This window comes from Pholcus phalangioides, unplaced genomic scaffold (assembly GCF_987345545.1).
Source record: "Pholcus phalangioides strain wild (caught in Gottingen) unplaced genomic scaffold, Ppha-v1.0 ptg000008l_1, whole genome shotgun sequence".
Taxonomy (NCBI): domain Eukaryota; kingdom Metazoa; phylum Arthropoda; class Arachnida; order Araneae; family Pholcidae; genus Pholcus; species Pholcus phalangioides.
The window spans coordinates 18,036,836-18,061,246 of NW_028301601.1; the positions used below are offsets into that span (position 1 = coordinate 18,036,836).

The window sequence follows — 24,411 nt, forward strand, 5'->3', positions numbered from 1 at the left end:
CGGAGAAATCACTTCGTTATAACGAAATTTTGTTGTAAAGCAATTCCAGGTTTTTGCATTGCTCCTATGTAAACGTATCTGAGGCAATAGAAAGGTGTTTGTTAAAACGAGATTCTCGCTATAACGGTATTCGTTAGAACGGAATTCGACTTATATATATATATATATTTTTTTTTTTTTTTTTTTTTTTCCCCCAAAATAAATAGCCGGCTATTCATTTTGATTCTTCTATATTTTTGAATTCAATGATACTACAGCAGAACGTGTCAAGGGGGGGGGGGGAATCGAGCATCTATTTGGGCTTTAGAGGCCAAGGGATGCTCTTAGAAACGTTCAGTGTTAAGCTAATGTCAGGGTGTTACCCCCTGACGAGAGAGCCCTAGATATTAGCTACGACTTTTTTCATTCTCTTTTGTGTGTGAATTCTACGATTTTTCATTCTAAAGTTTTGAAATTTTCAATTCACATAATTAATTTCTTTTTCATACATAAACATTTAACTTCAACAACAAAGGAAACAGTTATTTTCCGGATGTCATGCTGAGGTGAACTCGGAAAGGACAGTCATCACGTCTCCGCCGGGACTCGAACTCGGGCCCTCCTGCATAAAGGGCAAGCATGCTACCATCTACACCACTGGAGACATGACTCTGTCTTCCTTATTTCACGCACTATAGCGTGAGGCGCTGAAGTAGAGGCATTAGTAGCCTCTCAACTTCAGGAAATGAGTTCATCTCAGAATAATATGGGATCATTCAAGTATTACGTCAGCATCGGGAATGGGGGGGGGGGGTTCGGATTTGCTGACTTTTGATGACAAGGGGGGAGGGTGGGTTTGAAGGTTGCTTAAGTCATCAACCACCCTTTTTGAAGATATGAAATATCCTAAGCTGCTGACGAAATTTTGCTGATAAGGGGGGGGGGTCAGTGTTTTGCTTACAAGGCGGAGGGGGGGGGGGCAAAAATGGCTAAAAATCTGCTTACGTAATACTTGAATGGCCCCATCCGGAAAATAACTGTTTCCTTGATATCTCGAGCAGAGAAAAAAAGTCATCTATCTCTCTCTCTCTCTCTCTCTCTAAACCGTCCCATCCGGGGGCCATTTCCTGAAGCTGAGGCGGCTGCCTCTACTTCAGCGCCTCACGCCACAGTGCGTGAAAAAAGGAAAGCAGGGTAGCAGGGTCATGTCTCCAGTGGTGTAGATGGTAGCATGCTAGCCCGGTATGCAAGAGGGCCTGGTTTCGACTCCCGGCGGAGACGTGATGACTTTCCTTTCAGAGTTCACCTCAGCATAATATCAGAAAAATAACTGTTTCCTTGATATCTCGAGCTGAGAAAAAGCCATCTATCTCTTCCTAAATTTAAAAATGTTTTTTAACTACACTGCATATTATAGCTGCCTATGGTGCTGGTATTGGTGAGTTTCGACAAAAATTAATTTTTCATTACGTAAATTTTTCTATATATATATATATATAATATATACTTTTTATCTTATATATGTATGTATATAAGATAAAAAGAAAATGAGGTGCTCCAATTAGTTCGAGGAAAAGCATTTATATGATTTTCTGTTATGGGCATTAAAAGTCATGCATATATAAAGAGGCTTCAGCAGCAATCTGCCATTATAAGCGAGTTTCGCCTGCCTTGATATATATATGTATGTTCCATTGCTGCTCCATTACTTGGGATTTCTTTTTTTCCTTTGTTCCGATAAAAATCACCCAAATAGTCTGAAAATTTCAGCAAGTGACTATAAAGAAAATGCATCTTTGTGCAAAATTAGCAACCAATTTTTTCGAAACGTGAAAAAAAATGTTGAAAGAAGTGCAATTTCGCATCAATTCTTCATAGTTCGCTGTTTTTGTTATGAGTACTCAAAAAATTATAAATACACTAATAAGATGAAACATAACGAAACGGAAGATTCAATTTCAGTCGTCGAAGGTGCTAAAGTTTTTTAGTCTTTAATCTTATGAATTTAAGGACCCATCAAATAGTCCTGCTCACAGTTTTTCACGGTTCAGTCCAGAGAGGACACGTTTTACAAATGTAAATGCTTTCAAACCGAGCACAACTCAGGTCTATCACCGTTTACGGGCGATTTACTACCTAGTGAGTTGTTCCGGAAGTGTAACTGTGTGTGTATCCAACACACAGTCTGAGTGCATATGTAGTGTTGTGTTTGATTTTTTCAGTGCTACTAAGCCAGACATGCACCTCGCCCATATTCCTCTGCGGAACTTCTAACGACTTGGTACATGTTGGAATGTGTGTGTACATATAGTGAACCTACCGTGGAGTTTGTTTCCGTGTAATGCTTGTTATGTGTACTGCTGCCATCTGCAACCAATTTTTTTAAATAGAGCGTGAAGTGTAATGAATGAATAATTCATTGTAATGAATCATGATTCATAATAATGAATTTTCTTGACTAACTCAAGAAGATTTCAATTATCTGTTTGATATTGTAATGTAACCTTCTTCTATCTTGCATACGCTGCTAAATGCCAAATTTTTTTGTTCAAGAATTCCATTCCTGTTGCCACTTATTTCTTGGTGTTATATGTATGTGTGTTTTTTTCTTTCTTTTTTTCTCTCGTTATTATTTATGCCGACAGCTATGTATCGGATATTGTTTTGTGGGCTCACAAGCTTGCTTAGCCCCTAAATGTTTTGTAACTGTGTTTAAAAATCTTAAATAAAGGAAATTTGAATTTGAATAATTATAGCGTTGTAGGCCTGTTGCTCTCTGCGGCGAGACTTTTTAACGGGGAGATCGGCTCGCATTCGCGCCTCGAAGTTGGGAACCGCAGAAAACCAACTTCAGCCGATCACCACTGTGGCGGCGGTTGGGTTTGAACCCGGATCCTCGCGATGCGAGTCCGTCACTATGACCACTCCACCACCACAGCGGCGATTTTTCTGTGCTACCATCTACATTTCAGAAGTGAAGTGAGTGATGTGTTACGATTGAATTACATTTGTACTGTTTGTAGGTCTGTTGCTCTCCGTGGCGAGACTTTTTAACGGGGAGATCGGATCGCATTCGCGCCTCGAAGTTGGGAACCGCAGAAAACCAACTTCAGCCGATCACCACTGCGGTGACGGTGGGGTTCGAACCCGGGCTTACAAATGCACTGGAAGCACTCACCGCCCTTCTCAAAATCAATGCATGTATCCGATGATGTCCGACGATTTAAATTAATAATATAGCGAATAAAATAGGAAAATGTGTGAATAAAAATATCTGTAAAATTCTAGCATGAACTCAATTCGCGTGGCAAATGTGGTTTTGAGCGTCAGAAGTGCTTTAGATCATTTGGTCATTTTTGTCGAACTACGGTCCTAACGAACGAGAGTTCTAATTAGACCGGGACCTAAAATTTTTATTGCCGATTCCGAACGGCATTTTTTTTTTTTTTTTTGTATACTCACCGAGAAGTTGGTCGGCCCCCTGGCGACGAACTTTCTTCCAGAATCACTGTTTTAGCTCTGAATTTTCCAGAAATTCAGTGCTGCTGAATTTTCAGGCTTAGGGTCCGTCTAACTTGAACGTGTTGAAATTGAGGACTTGAAATCATATTAATAACTCTGTGATATAACTTTAATACCTTCTTTTTCAAAAAGTAAAAATTATGCACTAAGGAGTTCTTATAAACTTTTATATTCCATGGTCCTATTGTGCCAGTAAAATCAAATCCAGGAACCCATCTTAACCCATTGGCACATCCGGGCATATCAATTCATATCCGCAGGGAGCATGAGATCTGATACCATGATTTTTCATTGATCATTGCTGCCGCACCTCCGTCATTTTCTGCACACGAGGGCTAATTAGATCGAAACCTACAAATATTGCCGATTACGAACAGCACTTTTTTTTATAGGAGACTGCTCACCGAGAAGTTGATGCACTAACCTCTCGGTGTGGGACTCTATGCGGTAGCAATCTTTTTCTGTGGTCATGTTACCGTTTCTGTTGTACACCGGAGTTTCCTGACGCCGGTGTACAACAGAAACGGTGTAATTCGTCGTAAACAGGTTTCGGTCTAATTAGAACGAACCGGTTATCGATCTTATCGACATGGCCTAACGAGGGAAAAATTTATAAGTCTTTAGAAACTAACGAGGTATTCATATTTCTCTCCTACAAACATATGAACTGATTAAATACGGGACTGTTAGGTTAATAAGAATGAGGTTCTAAAAATGCAGCCTCAGGGTATTTTGGCATGACTTGAAAATGCTGAATTACCAGTTCCATTACGCTCCAAATGATTCACTCGTTCCATTACATAATAAAATAGTAATTTGAGAAATACCTCTTATTATTTTTCTAGGGAAAGGCAGTGATTTGGGCCGGTGTATTTGATGTCCAAGGCACCAAATTCAAACTTAATCCAATGAGGGTCCCAAATTATTGAAGGCTTACGTCGATTCTCAAATTAGTTCTTTCATAAACTCCCGATTTTCATATAGGCGTTGGAATTATTTATTTTAATTATTATTTTTTTTATATAATTCACACCTAGTAATGAATTTTCATCAATTCTGTGTGAGTATTTCTTTCACTCACCAATAATTCCCATTAGTTTTGGTATAATTTCTTTCACATCAATTAAAAATTTTCTTCAGTTCTAAATTTTCACGAATTCAAAATTTCCATTCATTTTTGTTTTGATTTACATTAGATCGCGTTTTTATAATTATTTTTTTTGTATGGATATTTTTCGTCAGCCTTGTATGTAATGATATGCAGCTGATCCCGCTTATAATGTTTTTCAAAAACACCACCTCGAAAAAACGTTGCAAGCGGGAACTCTTTAAAGGGGAAATCTCGATTTTGTGACGACCTCTCGTTAGTAAGAGTTGGGACCAAGGGAAATAAGTTACACCAAATGGAAAAATGTTCTATGTGAGGACGTTATAAAAATCGTGTACAGTAAATGACTCGTATAACGTTCCCAATTAAAAGAGTAGGAACGTTATAAGAATCATCCACTGTGTATGAGTTTTTTGAATGTCGATTCCCACTCTCCCACAAAATTTATTAAATTGGAGCTAAAAGGGCCCCATGAATGTTTAGATGCCCCTGACCTGCTGTAATTTTTGCACCCGGCCCCGCGTCTGCTAATCACTAAGTAGAATTTGAGAGCCCTTTCTTAAACACCAACGTATGAAACAACGCTGTATGTTAAACTACAAATGCATGCATAGAACGCTAAAGTTTTTAAAAAGAAAACAACAAAATCGGAAAATTTCAAAGAAATTCTTTCAAAAAAGTTGTCAGCGATGATGCAATTGTGTAGTCAACATATTTTGGTCAATTATGACGGTCTTGATATTTAACAGTACCCAGTACTGTCAGGAGTCCTCATATACTGCGACTGGGCTGTTTTGAGAAACGGAAAACCTCACTTCCAGTGAAATAGTACGTATATCCTGCTGTTATTCATGGGAGGAAAGACTGCTTACTTAGTTTGTGTATATAAAAAAGTAAAAAACATATATTCCAAAAAAAATTATATATTATTATGGTCCTATTATACTGTGTATGAAGTCCGAAAGGGGTAAAAATTCTGTGAATATTCTAAAATTTTAGAAAATATTTATGAGCATTTCCCTTCTACGCAAAATAGTTGGGGGAAAAAATATGCGTCCCAAAAAATAAGGGAATTTTGCCGCCATCTATCAAACAAAAACTAAAGTATCTATTATGATTTCTAAATTAAAGTTAGTTGTTGGTTTCCAACCGGTAAAATGCGGCACGAAAACCAACAAAGTAGGTTATGGTATCATATATTATTTATTTTTATACGCTGCATAACTGGTAAAAATTTTATGCACGTAAATATACCATAACACCAAACATAACACCAAAATATACCGGTTAATATGTTTGGGATCATTCAAGTATTACGTCAATATTGATGGGGAGGGAGGGGGTTTCCAATTTTGTTGACAACGGGGGGGGGGGTTGGATGATGCTTACGTCATCAACCACCCCCTTTATGAAGATATGACATATTCTTAATGGCGTCTTATTTGGTGCGCCAAAAACGGAAACCAAAAGCTGCACCGTCGTGATGCAGCGCACTGAAAACAGCGCCAATTAGACAACTGCTCGTGCGGTTGCTGAACTTTGAAGACTGGGCCACGACTGGCCAAATGTCACGAGGCAGCTTTGTGTATTATGTGATGTATGCAAGGTATATAATCGTTTTCGCGTCCCGGGGACCCAGGAGATTTGGAGGAGTTGGGGACACTCATACTTCCGGAACAACACAATCGGAAGTAAATTGCCTAGGGCGATAGACTGGAGTTGTGCTTGGTTTGAATGAATGAATAAATGTTCCACGGAACCCTTGATGGTTGTTATGCTCTGTTCGGCAGAACTCAAACTAATTTTTAATATTTCTCTAACTCTCTCACGTGGCATCCTCAAGGCCGTCATGGCATAATCATGGGGGGATCTCGGGCAAAATGATACGCTGGGGCTCCACCTCCTAATTTGCATACTTGATTCTCAGAATTTCCAATCAAGAACAGCTTTACGAGTATCAATGATTAGAAAATTATTTTCAGTCGAAGCTCTCCGGGTTCTGTGATTTTTAAAATTTCGTCAAAAATCAGAATGTAAATCAAGCGTCACAGATTTATTCCGTGGAACCCCCAAAAAACCTCTCGCGGAACTCTAGGGTTCCGCGGAACACCAGTTGGAAATCTATGGTCTACACGTTATTAAGGTACTTTTTTTTATAAATAACAAGTATGCCTGTAGGATCAATGGTTCGCCAGTAAAATCGGATTTTCCTTGCTACCCCGGTATATTTGTCCCTAATTTTCATTAGTTTGGAATTATTTTCGTCAATTTTCGTGTTAATTTACGTTTAAATTTTATGTGTTCATATTTTCTTCCTTTACTGATGTCTTCTGTAATAATGTATGAATTTTTGGATCTCCCCCCTCCCCCCTCCTTAACTGGCGTGGTGGGATCATTTTCGCCCCCACGCATTCTTCATTTTACCACCCCTTAAGAAAGAAATTCATCCGGACAATCTTATTTTCAGTACCTTTCAAGCTAGTTGTTTACACGTGTTTGACAAATTTGTCATGTTACTCTACTTTTTCTTCCCCTCTGTACTGTTTTGTGGTGGTCGAGTGGTTATAGTGACGGACTCGCGATGCGAGGATCCGGGTTCGAATCCTAAAGTGGTGGTCGGCTGAAGTTGGTTTTCTGTGGTTCCCAACTTCAAGGCGCAAATGCGAGTCGATCCCCCAGTTAAAAAGTCTCGCCACAGAGAGCAACAGTCCTACAACGATAAATCATTCAATCATAACACTTCACTCATAGTTAGAAAAACTGGTGGCAGATGGCAGCACTACACATAACAAGCATTACACAGAAACAAAAAAAACTTCACTACACGTACAGGCACATTCCCGCATGTACCGATTCGTTGGGGGTTCCGCGGGGTGCATGTGTGGTGTAGCAGTAGTAGGTAGGGCCACCAAAAAATGGCTCGGGGATCTCTCCATGATGTTCTTAAGTCAGCCACCTCGTTGGGCAATTTGCCTGTTGTGGTGTTGTATTTGTACTTGTACTTGTACATCAGTTTCCCAAACCTTTTGTCCATCGCCCCCTTCATCAGCATTTTTTTTTCCTCTCATCGCCCCCAACTCAAGTGAACCCATAGTCACCCCACCCCCTATGTCAAGTCCGTAGCTTCTATCGCCCCCCCCCCGGGCCATTCCATCTTCCACCAGGGGCGCGATATTGCCACTTTGAGAGAGAGAAACACTGCTCTATATCATGGATCAAAGTTTCCGTGAGGTCAAAATGACTCAACTTGCGTCTTTGGGGTCATTCAAGTATTACGTCAGCATCGGGGGGGGGGGGGGGGGGTGTTCGGATTTGCTGACTTTTGATGACAAGGGGGGAGGGGGGTTTGAAGGTTGCTTATACGTCATCAACTACCCTTTTTTGAAGATATGAAAAGCTGCTGACGAAATTTTGCTGACGGGGGGGGGGGGGGGTCAGTGTTTTGCTGACAAGGGAGAGGGGTCAAAAATAGCTGAAAATCTGCTTACATAATACTTGAATGGCCCTTTCTTTTGTCTGACGCCCGGAGTGTTCAGATTGAAATGCATATCGGAAGAGCACCGGTTTTCTTGATAACGGTTTCAAATTATAGTATATATTGTAAAAATATAGTAATTATTATTTTCTGAAGATATTTTAATCATGAAAATTGTGGTTTTTTTTTTTCAAAAAATATAATATTCAGGGTCTTCTGTTAATGGACCGACAAACTCAGAGGGTTGTTAGTAGACATAAGAGGAACAAAAATTGCAATGGAACATGGTGTCGCAAACCACGTTGAGATGGTGAAAATGAGTTCCAGTCCAATCCAAGGAGGTGGATTGGACGCGCGGTACCCGTTGCTTGTCCTCCACGTTCGCTGGATCTCAATCCGTGTGACTTTTTCCTATGCGGTCGCCTTCAATCACTCGTTTATGCGACGCCTGTGGACGCACCGGAGGATCTCGTAGCGCGGATCGTCGTCGCTGCGGCAGACATCAAAAGCATACCCGGTATCTTGGAACGCGTCCGGGAATCGTTTTTACGTCGTTGTAGACTGTGCAATGACGTCAGCGGCTGCCACTTCCAACAACTCTTGTATTAATTGATGAAATAAATCTGTTATAACTGTTTGTATGTATTACTGAACTTTTTGTCGTTTCAGCGTGACGTCGAGACCTGCATGCATTTTTCGTGATTTTAACCCCCCGTCTCAGCGTGGTTTGCGACACCACGTTTCATTGCAATTTTTGTTCCTCTTGATGTCTACTAACAACCCTCTGAGCTTGTCGGTCCATTAACAGAACACCCTGTATAATTTAAAAAAAATAATTCAAAAGTCATTAGTGTCTTAATAAAAGACCATTTTTTTGGAAAATAATTTTCTTTTGTTGATTTTTAAAATGCATTAATACTTGTTGGGTTCAAAATTGCACCACGATGCCAGTTACGCACAGAATCTTTCACTGAACTGAACTGAACTGAATTAAGATTGGGTTCGCTGGTGCCACGACACAATTTTTAATGGCCGTTCTGCCAGACTTATCTGCGGGCCACGAAGTACGTGACCTATATTGAATTTTTCACAACGCCAGTTAAGGGTTAAGACGTCTTTGTGTAGCCCCGCAATAATTTTCGCACCATGCCCCTCTCCTGGTAAAGTAAGCCATTGATTTGAAGATGAATCCGGAAAAACATGAAACGGTACCTTGCCAGTCACGATCCTGCTCAGAATTCGTGACGCCCCTAAATTTGCAAAAAAAAAAAAAAACCCCACAAAATCTCACGCGTGTAACGCTCTTCACATAAATTCCACCCGGTGATTCCCCACCGACCTCGCCCATACAACGGAGATATCTCCCGCCATCCAAACCTCGGGACGGTAACCCCGGACATTGCAAAACGATTACCCCCCATGTGCAACAAGCGTGGACCGCACATAAGAGCCTGATACGGATAACAACGTTGAAATTGAAACCCCCCCCCCCCCGTTGGCTACAGAGACTCTCTTTCCATACTTCATATCTCCTCCAAGAGAAAAAAAACTAAAAATATGACGCGCCATTTCCGCGTGGAGCAGCAGCAGCAGCGCGGAGAGTGGGGGGGAATGATTGGATGATGCAGTCGATTTCCACGAATCCCATTCGTCGACGGAGATCCCACGGGGCGTGGTTTCCAGACCCCAAACAATATGAAGACTCCGGAGAGAGCGCGCACTGAGTCGCTCTCTCACCGGTGGAAAAATTATTTTTCTAGAATATTTCTCCTCTTCGGTGTTTTTTCATGATTTTTTTTTCCCCCTTGTTTTTCAATGGTTGTAGTCCAACCTACCGACGAAGACGTCATCTTGGAATTATTTGTCACAGGGATGTATTATGTTCATGGCATTCTCCTCCTCCTCCTCCTCTTTCTTCATAATCCAAGGATCTAAATTTGATCGCTGAAACGGAAAGAAAAAGTCGCGTGTGTTGTTATCGGTGTTATTTTATTATATTTTTTTTTTTGTGTGTGTGTGTGTGTAAAACATTTTGTGGTGAACCGAAAGCAAAAAAAAAATAACCCGATAACCAAGAAAAAATGGTTCCATAACGGCTGAGAATAATGGTGTCTTAGTCTTGGACGAGTTCTAGTTGCGTCAACACCGACTGTGTGGAGAGAAGAAACGTCTGTAGAGAGAGACAGTGTTAAGACATTGGAATATAGTCTGAATTTTTGGATGAAGATACTGATGCCACCGCGCGTGTTTTGAGCGTCGAGATCGAAATACAGTCTGAAGTCTGTTCTCTCTGGTCGAATTTTATTTCAACAACTGTTAGAAAACTGGAGGCGTTAACGCTGGAGTGGTGCGACCCCGGCTGCTACAACCAAGTCATGCTGGCCAGTCCACAGGCGGCCACGACATCGACGACCCCTTTCTCGGTGAAAGACATCCTCAACATTTCCGATCACACGGGTTTCGATGCCCAGGCTCTGCTCTTCCACGCGCAGAGCCTGGAGAAACTGCTGGACGAGGACACTTTCTACGCGATGGGGACGGCGGCGACGACGACGGCCGGGGGGATGTCGCCGGGACCCCATTTCGGGGACTACCCGAGGACCAGCTACACGCCCCAGCAGATGGCCGCGGCGGGGACGGTGTCCGGGGCGCCGCTGACCTCGCCGCACGTGCAGAGCCTGTCGCACCTGTGCCCGCCTTTCCCGAGTCAGAGCCCGAACAGTTACGTGGTCAGCGAGTTCCACGACTTGAGTCCCGGTTACGGAGCGAGTTCCGTGGTTGCGAACAGCGGGGCGCTGCTGAGGTCATCGGCGCAGCATCACGTTGCCGCTGTGCCCTGCCCTGATGACGCTGATAAAAGTAAGTGTCTCTATACTGACATCATTATTAATCTCACGCCATAAATATCCAGAAACATTTTTTTTTTTAAATTATCGATTATCAAAGACGTTGAGAGGGATTATTGATATGAGATAAGATACGAAAACTCACGATGGGATATTAAGGATAATTTTTTGATATATTCCTGTCTACTCGAATGAATGGCGGGATACTGATTATGTCATACGATTATTTAATATTTATGGATGGAATAGAAGAGAAGCATCATGGACACTGCATGCAGGCAAAGTCTGGCCTGGGCGAGTCATTGAAGGTTTATATGTTGCGGTAATGGAATAAATCCGGTTCTTATACATAATAACTGTAAGACCAGACTCTGCCCAGGCTCTGTCCCGAGGGGGATATAAGCCTTTTACCCCGAGGGGTCCGGCCACGCTGGAGTATATATAATAACTGGTTACTATGCATGATCGCTGGGAATTTTGATAAGTTTGATAAATGTCCTTAGATTTATCGCTTTTACCGGAGATTATGCATAGTGCCCAAGCATCGTTGATAAATTTAATAAGTACTAAATAATATCACTTTTAAATAACACTATGCATAATACCCAAGCGTCGCGTCGTTGGTAGACATGATGAATCGTACTATATGATATACCACACATAATAATTCATGCATGTATTGTATAATTGTATCGAGGATATGATCGTAAAATTTATTACATCGGGGTCCGCGTATACAGGGTGATTCAGAAAAAATGGGAAAAACTTTAAAAGGTGATAGTAGACACCAATACAAACAAGTGTCATCCAAGAATGAATGGTCTAACACATAGTTACCCAACCTTTTTTCTCCCATCGCCCCCCTACGTAATCTAACCCATAGTATCCTATGTTATACCCGTAGCTTCTACCACCCCCCTGAAATATTCCAGCGCCCCCAAGGAGGCGTTGACGCCCACGTCGGGAATCACTGGTCTAACATGAAACGCAAACGCGCGAGCGCGTTTCGAAATGGCCGTACAGCAAACGTTAATACGGCATTCCTGTTGAAATTTATCGGAAGAAAAAGAACATGCAAATGTATGAAACGCCAGCCCTGTCAAGTTATTCTAGCGCGGAACCGTTCCAACAGTTGTGACGTACGGGATGGCGGCCGTGACTTTTATTCACTGCGACGCAGATTTGCATACAGTTTCTTCTTCTTCTTCTTCCCCTGGTTACATTTGCATGCATGCATGGTGTTCTTTTTCTCCAGATAAATTTCAACGTGAATGTCGTTTTAATGTTTGCGGAGCGGCAGTTTCGAAACGCGGTTGCGCGCGTTTGCGTTTCATGTAGGACCATGCATTCTTTAATCACAATTGTTTGTATTGGTGTGTACTAGCACCTCTTAAAGTTTTTCCCAACTTTTCTGAATCACCCTGTATGCATCGCACATACTAGACACATTTGGAATTTTTTTTTCCCGTATTTATCAAATTCACCAATTACATTAGGTTATTATGCATAATTACAGATATTATCTGTGAATTACAGATATCTCAAATTTATCACCTTTAAAAGGCGATTAAAATTCCATATATTGTTTTTATTAAATTTACCAACGACACTTGTGTGGTTATTATGCACAATCTCGGTAAAAGCGGTAACTTCTTCAGTATTTATCAAATTTACCAACGACGCTTGTGTGAGTATTATGCATATTCGCCGGTCGAATAACAATTTTTTTCGTGCTGCTTTATCCGAGGGATAATTTTTCCGAGGTGATTTACCCGAATAATAATTACTTTTTCCTGTGTATCTAAGTAATAATTTTTTTCCGTGCTTGCATTTACCCGAGTGATAATTTTCCATTCTCACCTCTGGTTCAGTAATCTAAACCAGTGTCACATTTACCAGTGATCCTTACACCTTTAGTGCTCGTTTATTCATCCCTTCTTTGATTTTCATTCGTATATCACCGACCCCCTCATTACAATAACAGTTATGCAAAAATGGTTCGCTTAAAGTCTAACTATATTACTAATTACCATGCATGTGCGTAAGCAGTACTTTCAATTTGGAGAAATTCTCTTGAAAATGTTTGACAACTGCCACGGCGAACTCTGAGAATCACTGTTTTTACGGTATAAATTTTCTAGAAATTCGGTACTGCTGAATGTCCAGGCCAGGGCCATCTTAAGAGCATCATGGGCCCCCGGGCCAAGTGATTTTTCTGAGGCCCTACCAGGCAAATTCTCCAAAATTTGAACTAATTCTCATTTTTGCGAGGCTCTTCTCCTGAGGCCCCGGGTGGGCCCATGCGTTAAGACGGCACTGGTCCAGGCTTAGGGTTCGTCACACTTGAACGTGTTGAATCTCAGGTATTGAAACTTGAAGTCATAATAATAGCTATGATATAACTTTAATGCCTTCGTTAGAAAATTTAAAAATTATACTCTAATAAAGGAGTTCCTGAACTTTTATATTCCGCGGTCCCTTTGTGCCAGTAAAATCAAATCCAGGAACCCATCTTAACCCATTGACACATCCGGGCATATCAATTCATTCCCGTAGGGAGCATGAGATCTGATACCATGATTTTTCATTGGCCATTTTTATCTCTCATTGCGTTCATTTTCCATACACGAGGGCTAATTAGACCGAAACCTATAAATATTGCCGATACCGAACAGATAGGGGCCTACTCGCCGAGAAGTTGGTGCACTAACCCCTCGGTGCGGGACTTCCTGCGGTAACAATCTTTTTCTGTGGTCATACTGCCGTTCCTGTTGCAACCCCGCACCAGGACAGTTTCTGACAAGGACGAATCCCCGGGTATCGAACTCGCGACACCTCCAAACATTCTTTGGTGCTTTAGGTGAGTATTTTATCTACCTGGGCTATCGCACCCCATTTTCAAATGTATGGAAGGTGTTACTTCCAGTTAAGTGGCCACAGAACTGCCCTGATGAGGCTCATAGTATTGAAACGGCCCAGCATAGAATCTTCACAAAAAGGTAGGCCCACTGAACTCTCACCCAGGCATTGGCGTCAGACGTGTTCCGAACTTGTGGGTGCTCGTCTCGAGTTTGATGTAGGAAATTTTGATTTCCTCGGGCCCACCCTCCATAAATTCTCTCCTGGCTCCGACGCTACCTCAACCAGGAGTTCTATCTTCAGATCTATCTATTTGTAATTTTTTTTTTTTTTTTTGCTATAAATTTACTTAAAAAGTCAGTTAAATAAGTGAAAAAGATGTTTTACTCCTAAAACCAGGAGTGAGATCATGGATACAAAATGCGCTTCGAAATGGTTATCGGTGAAAACGGTCTAGACACACTGCTCTAGAGTCTAGACAAATGTTTTTTTAATAACAGCGTCCGAATGCCGCAGTGGTTAGATGCTTGTCATCCGCTATGAAGCTTACAGTCGAGGTCCACGGGTTCGAGTCCAGGCATAGAACGTCAGAAGCAAGTTCTTTACCTACCGAGTCTGGGGCGACCAACGATGGATAGAGCCTTCATTTCCTACCCAGCTCCACTGGTTGGAAATTTCCGTATGGCGATACATGACCGGAGTTGATGTGTGGTATGAAGTAGTGTTTCTTAATTGTTTTCTCGCATATCCCACTCTTAGGACCACCTTTCCTTCTCTTGTCCCTCCCCCATCGTCTAATCCAGGGCCTCCCTCCCTCCTTCATCCAGAAACAAGACCCTCTCCTTCTTTCCCACTTATCGAATTGATTCTTTTGAGTACGTTTGTAGAGAACAAAATATTTATAAATGATTGTTGATCTCCGGACCCCTGGATTACAATTCAGTGAGCTTCACGCTTGTCTTGGTTTTATGCAGGGCAAGGCTCAATATCGTGAGGCTTCCAGCCAAAGTGATGTTCTGGGGTCCGACACGGCCTACTTAATTCGAAGGAACAGCATACATATTTGCGCACTGTTCTCGAAGATCATAGCACTGGATTTCATCATTCTAGTCCCTAATTAAAATTGGGACACAATTCCCCCGGGGCCATGAATGGGTTTCCCAATACAGTAAGACTGCTCTAGTTCTAAATGAAATCCAGCTGGACTATGAAAACAGTTACTTTTTCTCACCATTGTTGAAGCCTAGAAACATTCTGAAAGTCATTGTTGAAGCCTAGAAAGATTCCGAAAGTCGTTGCTGAAGCCTAGAAATATTCCGAAAATCTTTGTTGAAGCCTAGAAAGATTCCGAAAATCTTTGTTGAAGCCTAGAAAGATTCCGAAAGTAGTTGCTGAAGCCCAGAAACATTCTGAGAGTCTGGAAACATTCTGGAAGTCTACACTTTTTCTCACCACATTTCCCTTTAAATCGGTTGTTCTTCACATCGGTAATATTTTTCATGGCTCTGTGTGGCCCTTAAGCACATTTTTTTTATCTCCCTTTCCTCTCGATTTTCACGCGTGCGACCCTTACAATATCCCAAGACCACAAGGGAGCCAATATGGCCCCAAGTGAGGAACCCCTGCTCTAGACCGGCACGATTGAAAATACTGGATTTCGAACACGCAAAAATGCAAACATCATGTTATTAGACAAGATTCGAATCGAATATAATTCTCTATCTTCGTGTCTTATAGTTCTTAGCATCCGAAAAAATCTAAATAATCAAAAAAATCATCTTTATCATTCACTTCCCAAATATTGTGAAATAATGAAATTGGCAATATTTTTAAATTCACCATGTAGCATTTTCAAATTGTTTAAAATGAAAATTTAATCACATAACCAATTAAAAGTGGATAAATATGGGGCCCTGCACTATTTAAATAAAACGAATTGTTAGGGAATTGTACCTGAAATTATTATTCCGAAATTTATTGAAACATTCCTAACATAGCCTAGAAACATTCCTAACATAGTCTAGAAACATTCCTAACATAGCCTAGAAACATTCCTAACGTAGCCTAGAAACATTCCGAAAGTCAGATATAGACAGTTTTTTCTCAGCCCAAGATATCAAGGAAACAGATATCATGCTGAGGTGAATTCATAAAGAAAAGTTACCTTGTCTCCGTCGGGACTCGAACCCAGGCCGTCCTGCATACCAGGCAAGTGCATGCCACCATCTACAACACCGGAGAGACACGGCGCTGCCTTCCTTATTTCACCCTCTGTGACGTAAGGCGCTGAAGTAGTGGTATTTGTATCCTCTCTTAACTTCAGGAAATGGCCCACAGGTGGGACGGTAGAGAGCGACATAGACGGCTTTTTCTCAGCCCACCCAAGATATCAAGGTATGCAAAACAGCCTGGGTTCGAGTCCCGGCGGAGACAAGATGACTTGTTTCACCTCAGCATAGTATCTAGAAAATGTGTTTCCTTGATTCTGAAAGTCGCTGTTGAAGCCTAGAAGCATTTTGGAAGTCTTTGTTGAAGCCTAAGAACATCCCGGAAATCATTGCCGAAGCCTAGAAACATTCCGAATGTCATTGTTGGAAGCCTCCAATTTTTTTTTTTTTTGTAATTTTTGACCCCGAAGTAGTCTGTTAGTATCGAAAACAAACAGAAAATAAATTTGAAATATGTCAAATATGTATATGGCCCAGAATCTTTTCACCTTAGTCAAGGCTGAGTCGTGCGTCTGATCAATTTATTTGCATAAATTTTATAATAATCTATAGATTAATAATAAACATATCAAACTGAGAATTTGCGTTTAATAAGTTAAAAGAAATTGTTAAGAAAAATGCAAATTTCCAGTATGTATCCGGTATGGGAGTAGGAGAGATACCGAGACACCATTCCAGGCTGGTTGGTAATAATGGAGATCTCAAGCCAAGTTTCCTATAAATAAATGTAAAAATAGCTTTGGAAACTTTTGATAATCCCGCGTATAGTTTCAACACAGGAGATAAAGAGAAGAAACTTTATTTATAGACGCAGGGCTCAAGTCCATAAAAGGGATCTTAAATCATTCACCTATAATAGGTGGGCGTGAGTGTGTATGCAACTTGAAAGGAGCTCCGCTTCTTTCTCGGGAATGCTTACTAATACATAATGGCAGCAACCTGCTATCTACATGGTCGGCTAAAAAATTTGCCCTGCGGAAATTGCACACGTGCCGAAGTTCTGAAGATTTGGTCGGGACTTGCGGGCTTGAATCGTTGCTACTGCAAACCGAAATCTGGCCGATGCTATTTCAAAAGTAGAGGTGGTTTCTGAAGAATCCCCCCCAGCTGAACCGTTATGGTAGACCTCGAGCATATTTTTCCCAGATTCGTCTTCTTTGAGAAAGAACCTCCCAGTTTAGTGATTAATATTGAGAAATAGACATTAGGAATTATATCTATTATGTCGATAATGATTATTTCCAGAGTATACTGTGTATCTTAACTGACTAAATACTTTCAATTAGCGTCATATAAAACGAAGCGTTATGAAGGTCCAAAACTCTTTAATGAAATCGAAACCATTATGGCTACTAATTCAATGTTCCCTAATTTTTTTTCACCCTTGGACCCCCTTCCCCCTCCCGTTTAAACCATAGTTTATTTTCATGGACCCCGTGTCTTTTTCAAGTAGAAGTAGGTCGATCCTGGAGAAGAAACAGTTTCCACTTCATGAATTGGTTTTTTTTGTTCAGTAGTCCTTCTGGCAGTGTCCTGGAAGGGGAGGGGGTTCTTTTACAATTGAGGGAAGGCAGTGTTGTCAACTTGGTTAATTTCCAACTAGATCTGGTCTTTCTTTTCCGGTCATTCATTCGGATAAAATACCTATCTAGTTACTAGTTGTTTTCTGATCTTTGGTCTTTTTCAAAAATTTTCCTGTGTACCAGTAGTCTATAATTAAATTATACGTGAAAATACGGAAATTTCCGAAAAATACGGGGATGTATGGTCATCCAGATAATATCTAAAATTAATTCTGGTTGTTTCAACCAATTAATCCCGGCTTCTAGTTGTTTTTGATGAACAATCTTGTTGGAAATTTTTATGACTGTTGGCAACACTGATTGAGGGCTTAGAGGGCATCTCAATACACTTTCTACTTCAAAAAAAACATTAAAGAACTGCTAAATAAAACAAGTTCTGATGAGACGACGCTGTTTTACTTCTGCTGGAAGTATCTGCCTAACCAAATTTCTAGGCTTACGCAACCCTTCTAAGCGTTTGTTGCCAAGAAGTGCTTTCAACGTACGAGATACAAAATTAACATCGAATATTCTTGGGTTCGTCCGTGAGCATCGTGGCAACAAATCTGTTCCCACGGCAGACACACTCGCGAACAACAGATTTTAGATAACTGGTCTATAGACGTGCATTAATATTATTTTCATTTTTAGCCCGCCATTTAGCGCATATTAATATAAAATATTGAACAAGGGTATTAAAATTCAAATTACAGTAAAATTCCTCTTTTACTGACACCGGCGGAAGAAATTAATTCGTCCGTAAAAAAAAAAGGCTGACAGTTTATCAGGGGTTTGAAATGCATATTTTTATAACTACTACTTAGCCGTAAAAGAGGGGTGATCGTTAAGAGAGGTTTCACTGTATTTATTACTGATTTCATAAGTTCCAATATACTTAGATGCCATAATGATAGAAGTAAACTTTCCAAAAAAATGCTCATGGGGGGGCGGAAAATTCGTTTAGCGAGGGTCAGAAGTCGTCCTTCTAGCCAGATAATGACCCGCCGCTCTGTCCCAGCAAAGAAGGGCCACAAGTCCGGGACTCTCGACGGAACCCAAAACATTCATCAGGTTCCGAAGAACAACACTAAGCTGATAATCGAGTAAAAAAACTCGTATAGAATGCACTTGATACATATTCAAGCAATCGTACATCAAATACGATTATACGTGACTTTTTTTCCCAGCATTCCCGGGAAAAAAAGGGGAAATGGGAGTAGATCAATATTATATATTACAACCACAACAACACAGTGGTAGCAATGAATCTTTCAATGGGGTTCACACACACACTCACCTCTTTAGAGGAAGCCTCTGTAGTGGGTGCTCTTGGCTCTGAAGATGGGGGCTCTAGAAACATCTCACTTCAGGTTGTTGTTGGCTGTAGTACGTGCTAAGACAGACACTGGCTACTTGAGGAATGGAGTGGACGATTGAAGCTCCTTATGATGATCTTAAGAGTGAATAAATAAAAATTAAGGAACAACTTTCCTTTTCCCTTCCCCCCCCCCCTCACATTTTTACAACCCCATTCCTGGGATCACAAAGTCACAAAGTTTATTCACACACACACACACGCTCACACTATTTGCTACTCGTAGTTACAAATCTTTCCACGCGGGAATTGCCTCAAGGAATTTGATGACAGTGTTATTCGAAAGGCACTTTAAAAGGTTAAATAGAGTGCCATAGATGCTCAGATTTATGAGAAAAACCGAGTTTTTCGGGCCTCTCTTCTCTCCCTTTTTCAACTCGCTTGCTTTAAAATCACGTTTTCGAGAGAGAGAGTTCGTACTTTTTTTTTTGTTTTGCTTTTCTTTTACGGCTCTCTAATTTCGTCTTTTATCTGGCCTTAGCTGGTCATGACTTCTGTAAGTGAGGTTATTTGATAATAAGAGAAGTGGCTAATCAATTTTAAGTGAGAAACTAGAAGAAGGGGGGAAAAGAAATGGCTTTTTTATTATTGTTATCGTTATTTTGTAATATTTACAGTAACGGCGAGACAATATCGATGATAAAAGGAAATTACGAACCGAATTCGAGTGACGATTGAGTGGGAATTTTTCTTATTGAGTCAAATATTTATCTATGTTTTCGGATCGAAGGTACCAAAAATATTTCTGAAAAAATGTTGCGTGAATAATAATTATGTTTTTTTTATTATTATAATATTATGTGAATAATTATGGTAGACATATAATAATCAAAAATGCTTCGACTTATATGAAATTTTGAAAATAATTTTCAGAATAGCAGTGGGATTTTAGAGAAATGCTGCTATACGAACAGTAATAATTATATTTCTGAGAAATGTTTCAAATGACGATGAGCTTGTTTAACGAGACCGTGAATAACAGTGAGGTTTCGCAAGAATTCTTTGAAACACAACGAAATCCTTCAACAATGCTCAAAACAACAAGAAAGTTTTATATAATTAACAACAAAATATGTATCTAAATATACTGTGTATATACACACAGACTTGAATAAAAATGAATTCTATCAATTACGATTTGAATAAAAATGAAATCTATCAATAATGATTTGAATAAAAGTGAATCAATGCTCTAAACAACAACAAAAACTTTCAAAAAAGTTCTAAATAACAACGAAATGCATTAGTAATGTTTCGAACAACAATGAAATCTTTCAAATATGCTTAAAGTAACAATGCATTCCTACGACAACGCTCACAGTGAAATTCTTCAACAATGCTCTAAGTAACAATGAATTCCCTCAACAATGATGTAAGTAACAATGAATTCCCTCAACAATTCTGTAAGTAACAATGAATTCCCTCAACAATGCTGTAAGTAACAATCAATTCCCTCAACAATGCTGTAAGTAACAATCAATTCCCTCAACAATGCTGTAAGTAACAATCAATTCCCTCAACAATGCTGTAAGTAACAATCAATTCCCTCAACAATGCTGTAAGTAACAATCAATTCCCTCAACAATGCTCTAAGTAAAAGATACTAACCCTCAGCCTGGCAAATAAATTACATCTTACCCCAGGGCACCATTAGCAATTCGTGAGCAGGTACTTGGATAGGCTAACAACTTCACTTCAGAGAATTTCAATACCCATATTCACTACACACATCACACTGTAAATATACATTCCCAAAATTCTTCGTCATTTTCTTGCCACATTATTACTACGACTTATTTTTTATTATTTGTATTTCGATGCATGAATAAGATCTTTTATTTATTTATTTAATTTATTCATTAATTTAATATACACAAATCGGTGCAAGTTCTAACTTCACAGGTGCACAATTCAAACAGTCAATGAAATTGGAAGGAAACAGCAGAAAATGTCAGTAAAAAACAATAAAATTTTCACTCACACGAACATATGTAAAGGGGAAAATGCATAAAAGATGGACACTAATAAATATGTTTAAAAAAAATCTCCGAACGCATAAACAATAAAATAAACATGTATACGCAAATAAAATTCAATACAGAAGATAGAATATGAAGTCGGCTATAAAACATATCATATCATATTAGTCCGACAATCATTTAATTTTCAACATAAACAAAAAAATCTATAAATATTGCGTCGGCTGAAATATACAGAAGCAAATCATTCCGTTAATCACCTAATATTGTACGAGATTGAAGACAACTGTAATACATTTCCTAAAGTATGTTCATATTAGAGATTCATCATGTTTCTAAGTTATATTTTGATCAATTTATGCATTATTACATGCATAACTTACGGTATTGGTTATTAACGTGCATTTCATATGCATTTCTATACACTTGTTATCACGAGCGAGTAAATTACATATTTTAAAAAAAATCAGTTATATGACGCAAATACAAAACAAAAAAAATTTAGTTCATATTATTAGTAAATTGACAGTGTAATTCAGCAACATAAAATATGTGTATTCACTTATAAATCGAAATGCGTGAATACCGATAAAATTACACATCGTCATCAATGTTGTAAGTAACAATGTAATCAATCCTTCAACAATGCTGTAAGTAAAAATTAAATCAATTCTTCAACAACGATCTTAGTAGCAATTAAATCCTTCAGCAATGTTCTAAGTAACAATGAAACCCTTCAACAATCCTCTAAGTGACAATGAAATCCTTCTACAAGAGTGTAGGTCGATTGCCATCACGATGAATCGTTTGGGTGAAAAACTGAGTAGATTGCCCTCACTCCCAATGTCAAAAAGATAGGTAGTTTGCCCTCACCCCCCCCCCTGATTTCTCGGCATTGCAGGGGTATCTTATCCTGTTATGTAAGGCATTATTTGGCAAATTATCTGGTAGCAAAGGAAAACTTATGGTTCCATCCCTGTTTTTCTTGATGAGAACACAAAGAGGGAGATACAAGTGAAATGAACAAGTTTCATCCGAGACGTTTTTTATTTATTTTCTACTTATAACTACAAAATACAGTGAACCTCCATATAGCGACTGAATTGGCGTTATTAATACCAAAGTAAAATGCATTTATAAGAAGCATTTATTAAACAGCAAAAAATTCTAATTGGTGAGTTGCTCTAAATGAGAAATTCAGCTACTTATTTCACCCTGTGAGGTAGTTACAGCACTCTCTGTACTACACCAAAGTAGTACAGCAACGTCATCAACACTTTCGAAGGGAAGATATTGCAAAATACCGATGTTATTAGACACCCCTAGAAAGAACAAAAACCGGTAAGGAATTAAACAGTACTGAAAATTGAAGGGGATTTTGAGCAAAATGTAGAAAAAATATCGTTGTATCAGTTTTGCTACCTCTTTTAAAATGTCGTTATAGAAAGATTTATCTTAGTAAAGAATATTGTGGTATCGAGAGGAGTTTACCACTAGAGATTAGGCTATAGGTAATCCAAATACGATTTGAAAAAATATCGTTGTAGAGGGATTTATCGTTGTATAGAGTATCGTTGCAGAGAGGTTTCACTACTGAGTTTTCACTTTCGAATCCCGTTATAACGAAGTCCAAGAGACAGGATAAATCACTTCGTTATAACAAAAATTTTTTTATAAGGGAATTCCAGTTTTTGCATTGTTCCTATGCAAACTTATCTGGGGGGATAAGAAAAGTGTTCGTTAAAAAGAGATTTTCGCTATAACGGTACTCGTTAAAACGGGATTCGACTGTATTTCTTTTCATTTCGGTGGATATGGAGTCCGTATCCCCGATATGGAAAAAAACCACATTAACGTTATTTCAAGAGTTCTGGCTCAAGAAGCTCAGATATAAGTGAAGCTCATCATAATAACCGATATTCCATTGTGTATCCGATCACTTTATAAGTGGGTACGACTCATCAAAATAATAAAGTATTATGCAAATTATTGAGAAAACGATTTCTCGGATAACAAAAAATACGATAGGAAGTGAAAAATATGATCAAAATTTGTACGTGTGAAATAGAAAACTGTTAGAAATCGAAACTAAATCATTTCAGCACGCACAGTTACCGATATTTGATCGTATCAAAAATTGTTCTAAATTTAATTTTCTTGTCAAAATAATAACGCATAACATTAATCTATCTAATTGAAGTGATAAACATTTTTTAAAAACACACATCAATGCTTCAATTCAACAGCAGATAACGCCAGTAAGAACATTTTTTTTTTTTTTTTTTGGCATGCGCACTAATCGAAATCCAAATTGTTGATGTTTAAATACCCTGCTATGAGTGAAGTTGAATACATTTGAGCCCCCGTTTGTATGCGCATTATTGCGGTAGCATTGGGAGTTCTAGCACCCGCTTGACGACTCTTTTCCTTCGTAAGGAAAGAAATTGAAGCGGTTTTGAACGCGCTTTTTCTCTTTCCCATGTAAACGGGGCTTTGATTATAATCAGAAAAATCACCAACGAAAAAGGCAAACACACAAGGGAAATGCAAAACTCCTAATGCATTTCGGCACACCATGGATGTCGTCCTCAGAGGATAACAAAATATCACGCTGACCGAGGATCCCACTTGCATTGGTTACCAAATCTTAACTCTCAGTTGCTCAGCGGAACGGAAAAAAATATACGTCTGCCTAAGTCAAACGTCTTGACGAGAATTTTTTTTTTTTATCTTCTGAAGGCGACACCCATAGCTTGTCGAAATGTATTAGTTTTGCATTTTTATTGTATTTGCCTATTTCATTGGTGACTTTTTATGAGTATTATTAGGCAAAGTTTACCCGCTCTTCCATATTTGGTTACACGTTTGCAAAAAAAAAAACTACCATGAGCACTACAATTTGGCTGAACCTGTCTTGAATGCCAAAGGTATGGTGACATTTTTTCAACAAAAAAAAATTTAACAAGCAACACAAAATACAAACACTCTAGCTTTTTCTCCTATAAGCATCGCAAAGTATAAACACTATTACAGCAATTAATGCCGAACCCTGCTATACTGAACTTGGATTATGGCAAATCTTCAGATAACAATGAGCAATTTCCAACGAAAACATTCTGTAACCATTGCCGGAAGAATACTAGCTGGTGTTAGTTAGCACTATTATTGTGCGAGAAATATTATTGAGACATTGTATAGATTCACACTGGTATCTATAGAAGCCACTTTTGACATTATTGTTATTTATTCATCCTTGCAGATCATGTGCATTAATTAGTGTAATGTCTTTCCTGAGGTGCATGGGAATCTTCAAAAACGGTAAAACACAACGAAATATAAACACTCCCGCTTTTTCTCCTATGAACACTTTAAAGTATAATAACTATATCGCAGATTATATGCACTAAAAAAAGTGGCAAAATATGCTCTAAAAATATGCAAATATGTACTTAAAATGCAAAAATAAGCACTTATAAAT

The 24,411-nt window shown here is 39.3% G+C and overlaps 1 protein-coding gene across 2 annotated transcripts in view; it reads left to right on the top strand.

Moving 5' to 3' along the window:
* The first annotated feature begins 9,806 nt into the window (after window positions 1–9,806).
* The window catches only part of LOC149083927 (uncharacterized), a 32,017-nt gene continuing 17,412 nt past the window's right edge, over window positions 9,807–24,411 (top strand). The window contains exon 1 of one of the 2 annotated variants that reach the window (XM_089234305.1): window positions 9,807–10,943. In XM_089234305.1, the coding sequence (XP_089090431.1) occupies window positions 10,460–10,943 (484 nt within the window). In that variant the 5' untranslated portion in view covers window positions 9,807–10,459. The remainder of the gene's footprint in view (window positions 10,944–24,411) is intronic. The other variant, XM_089234304.1, reaches the window with a different exon arrangement.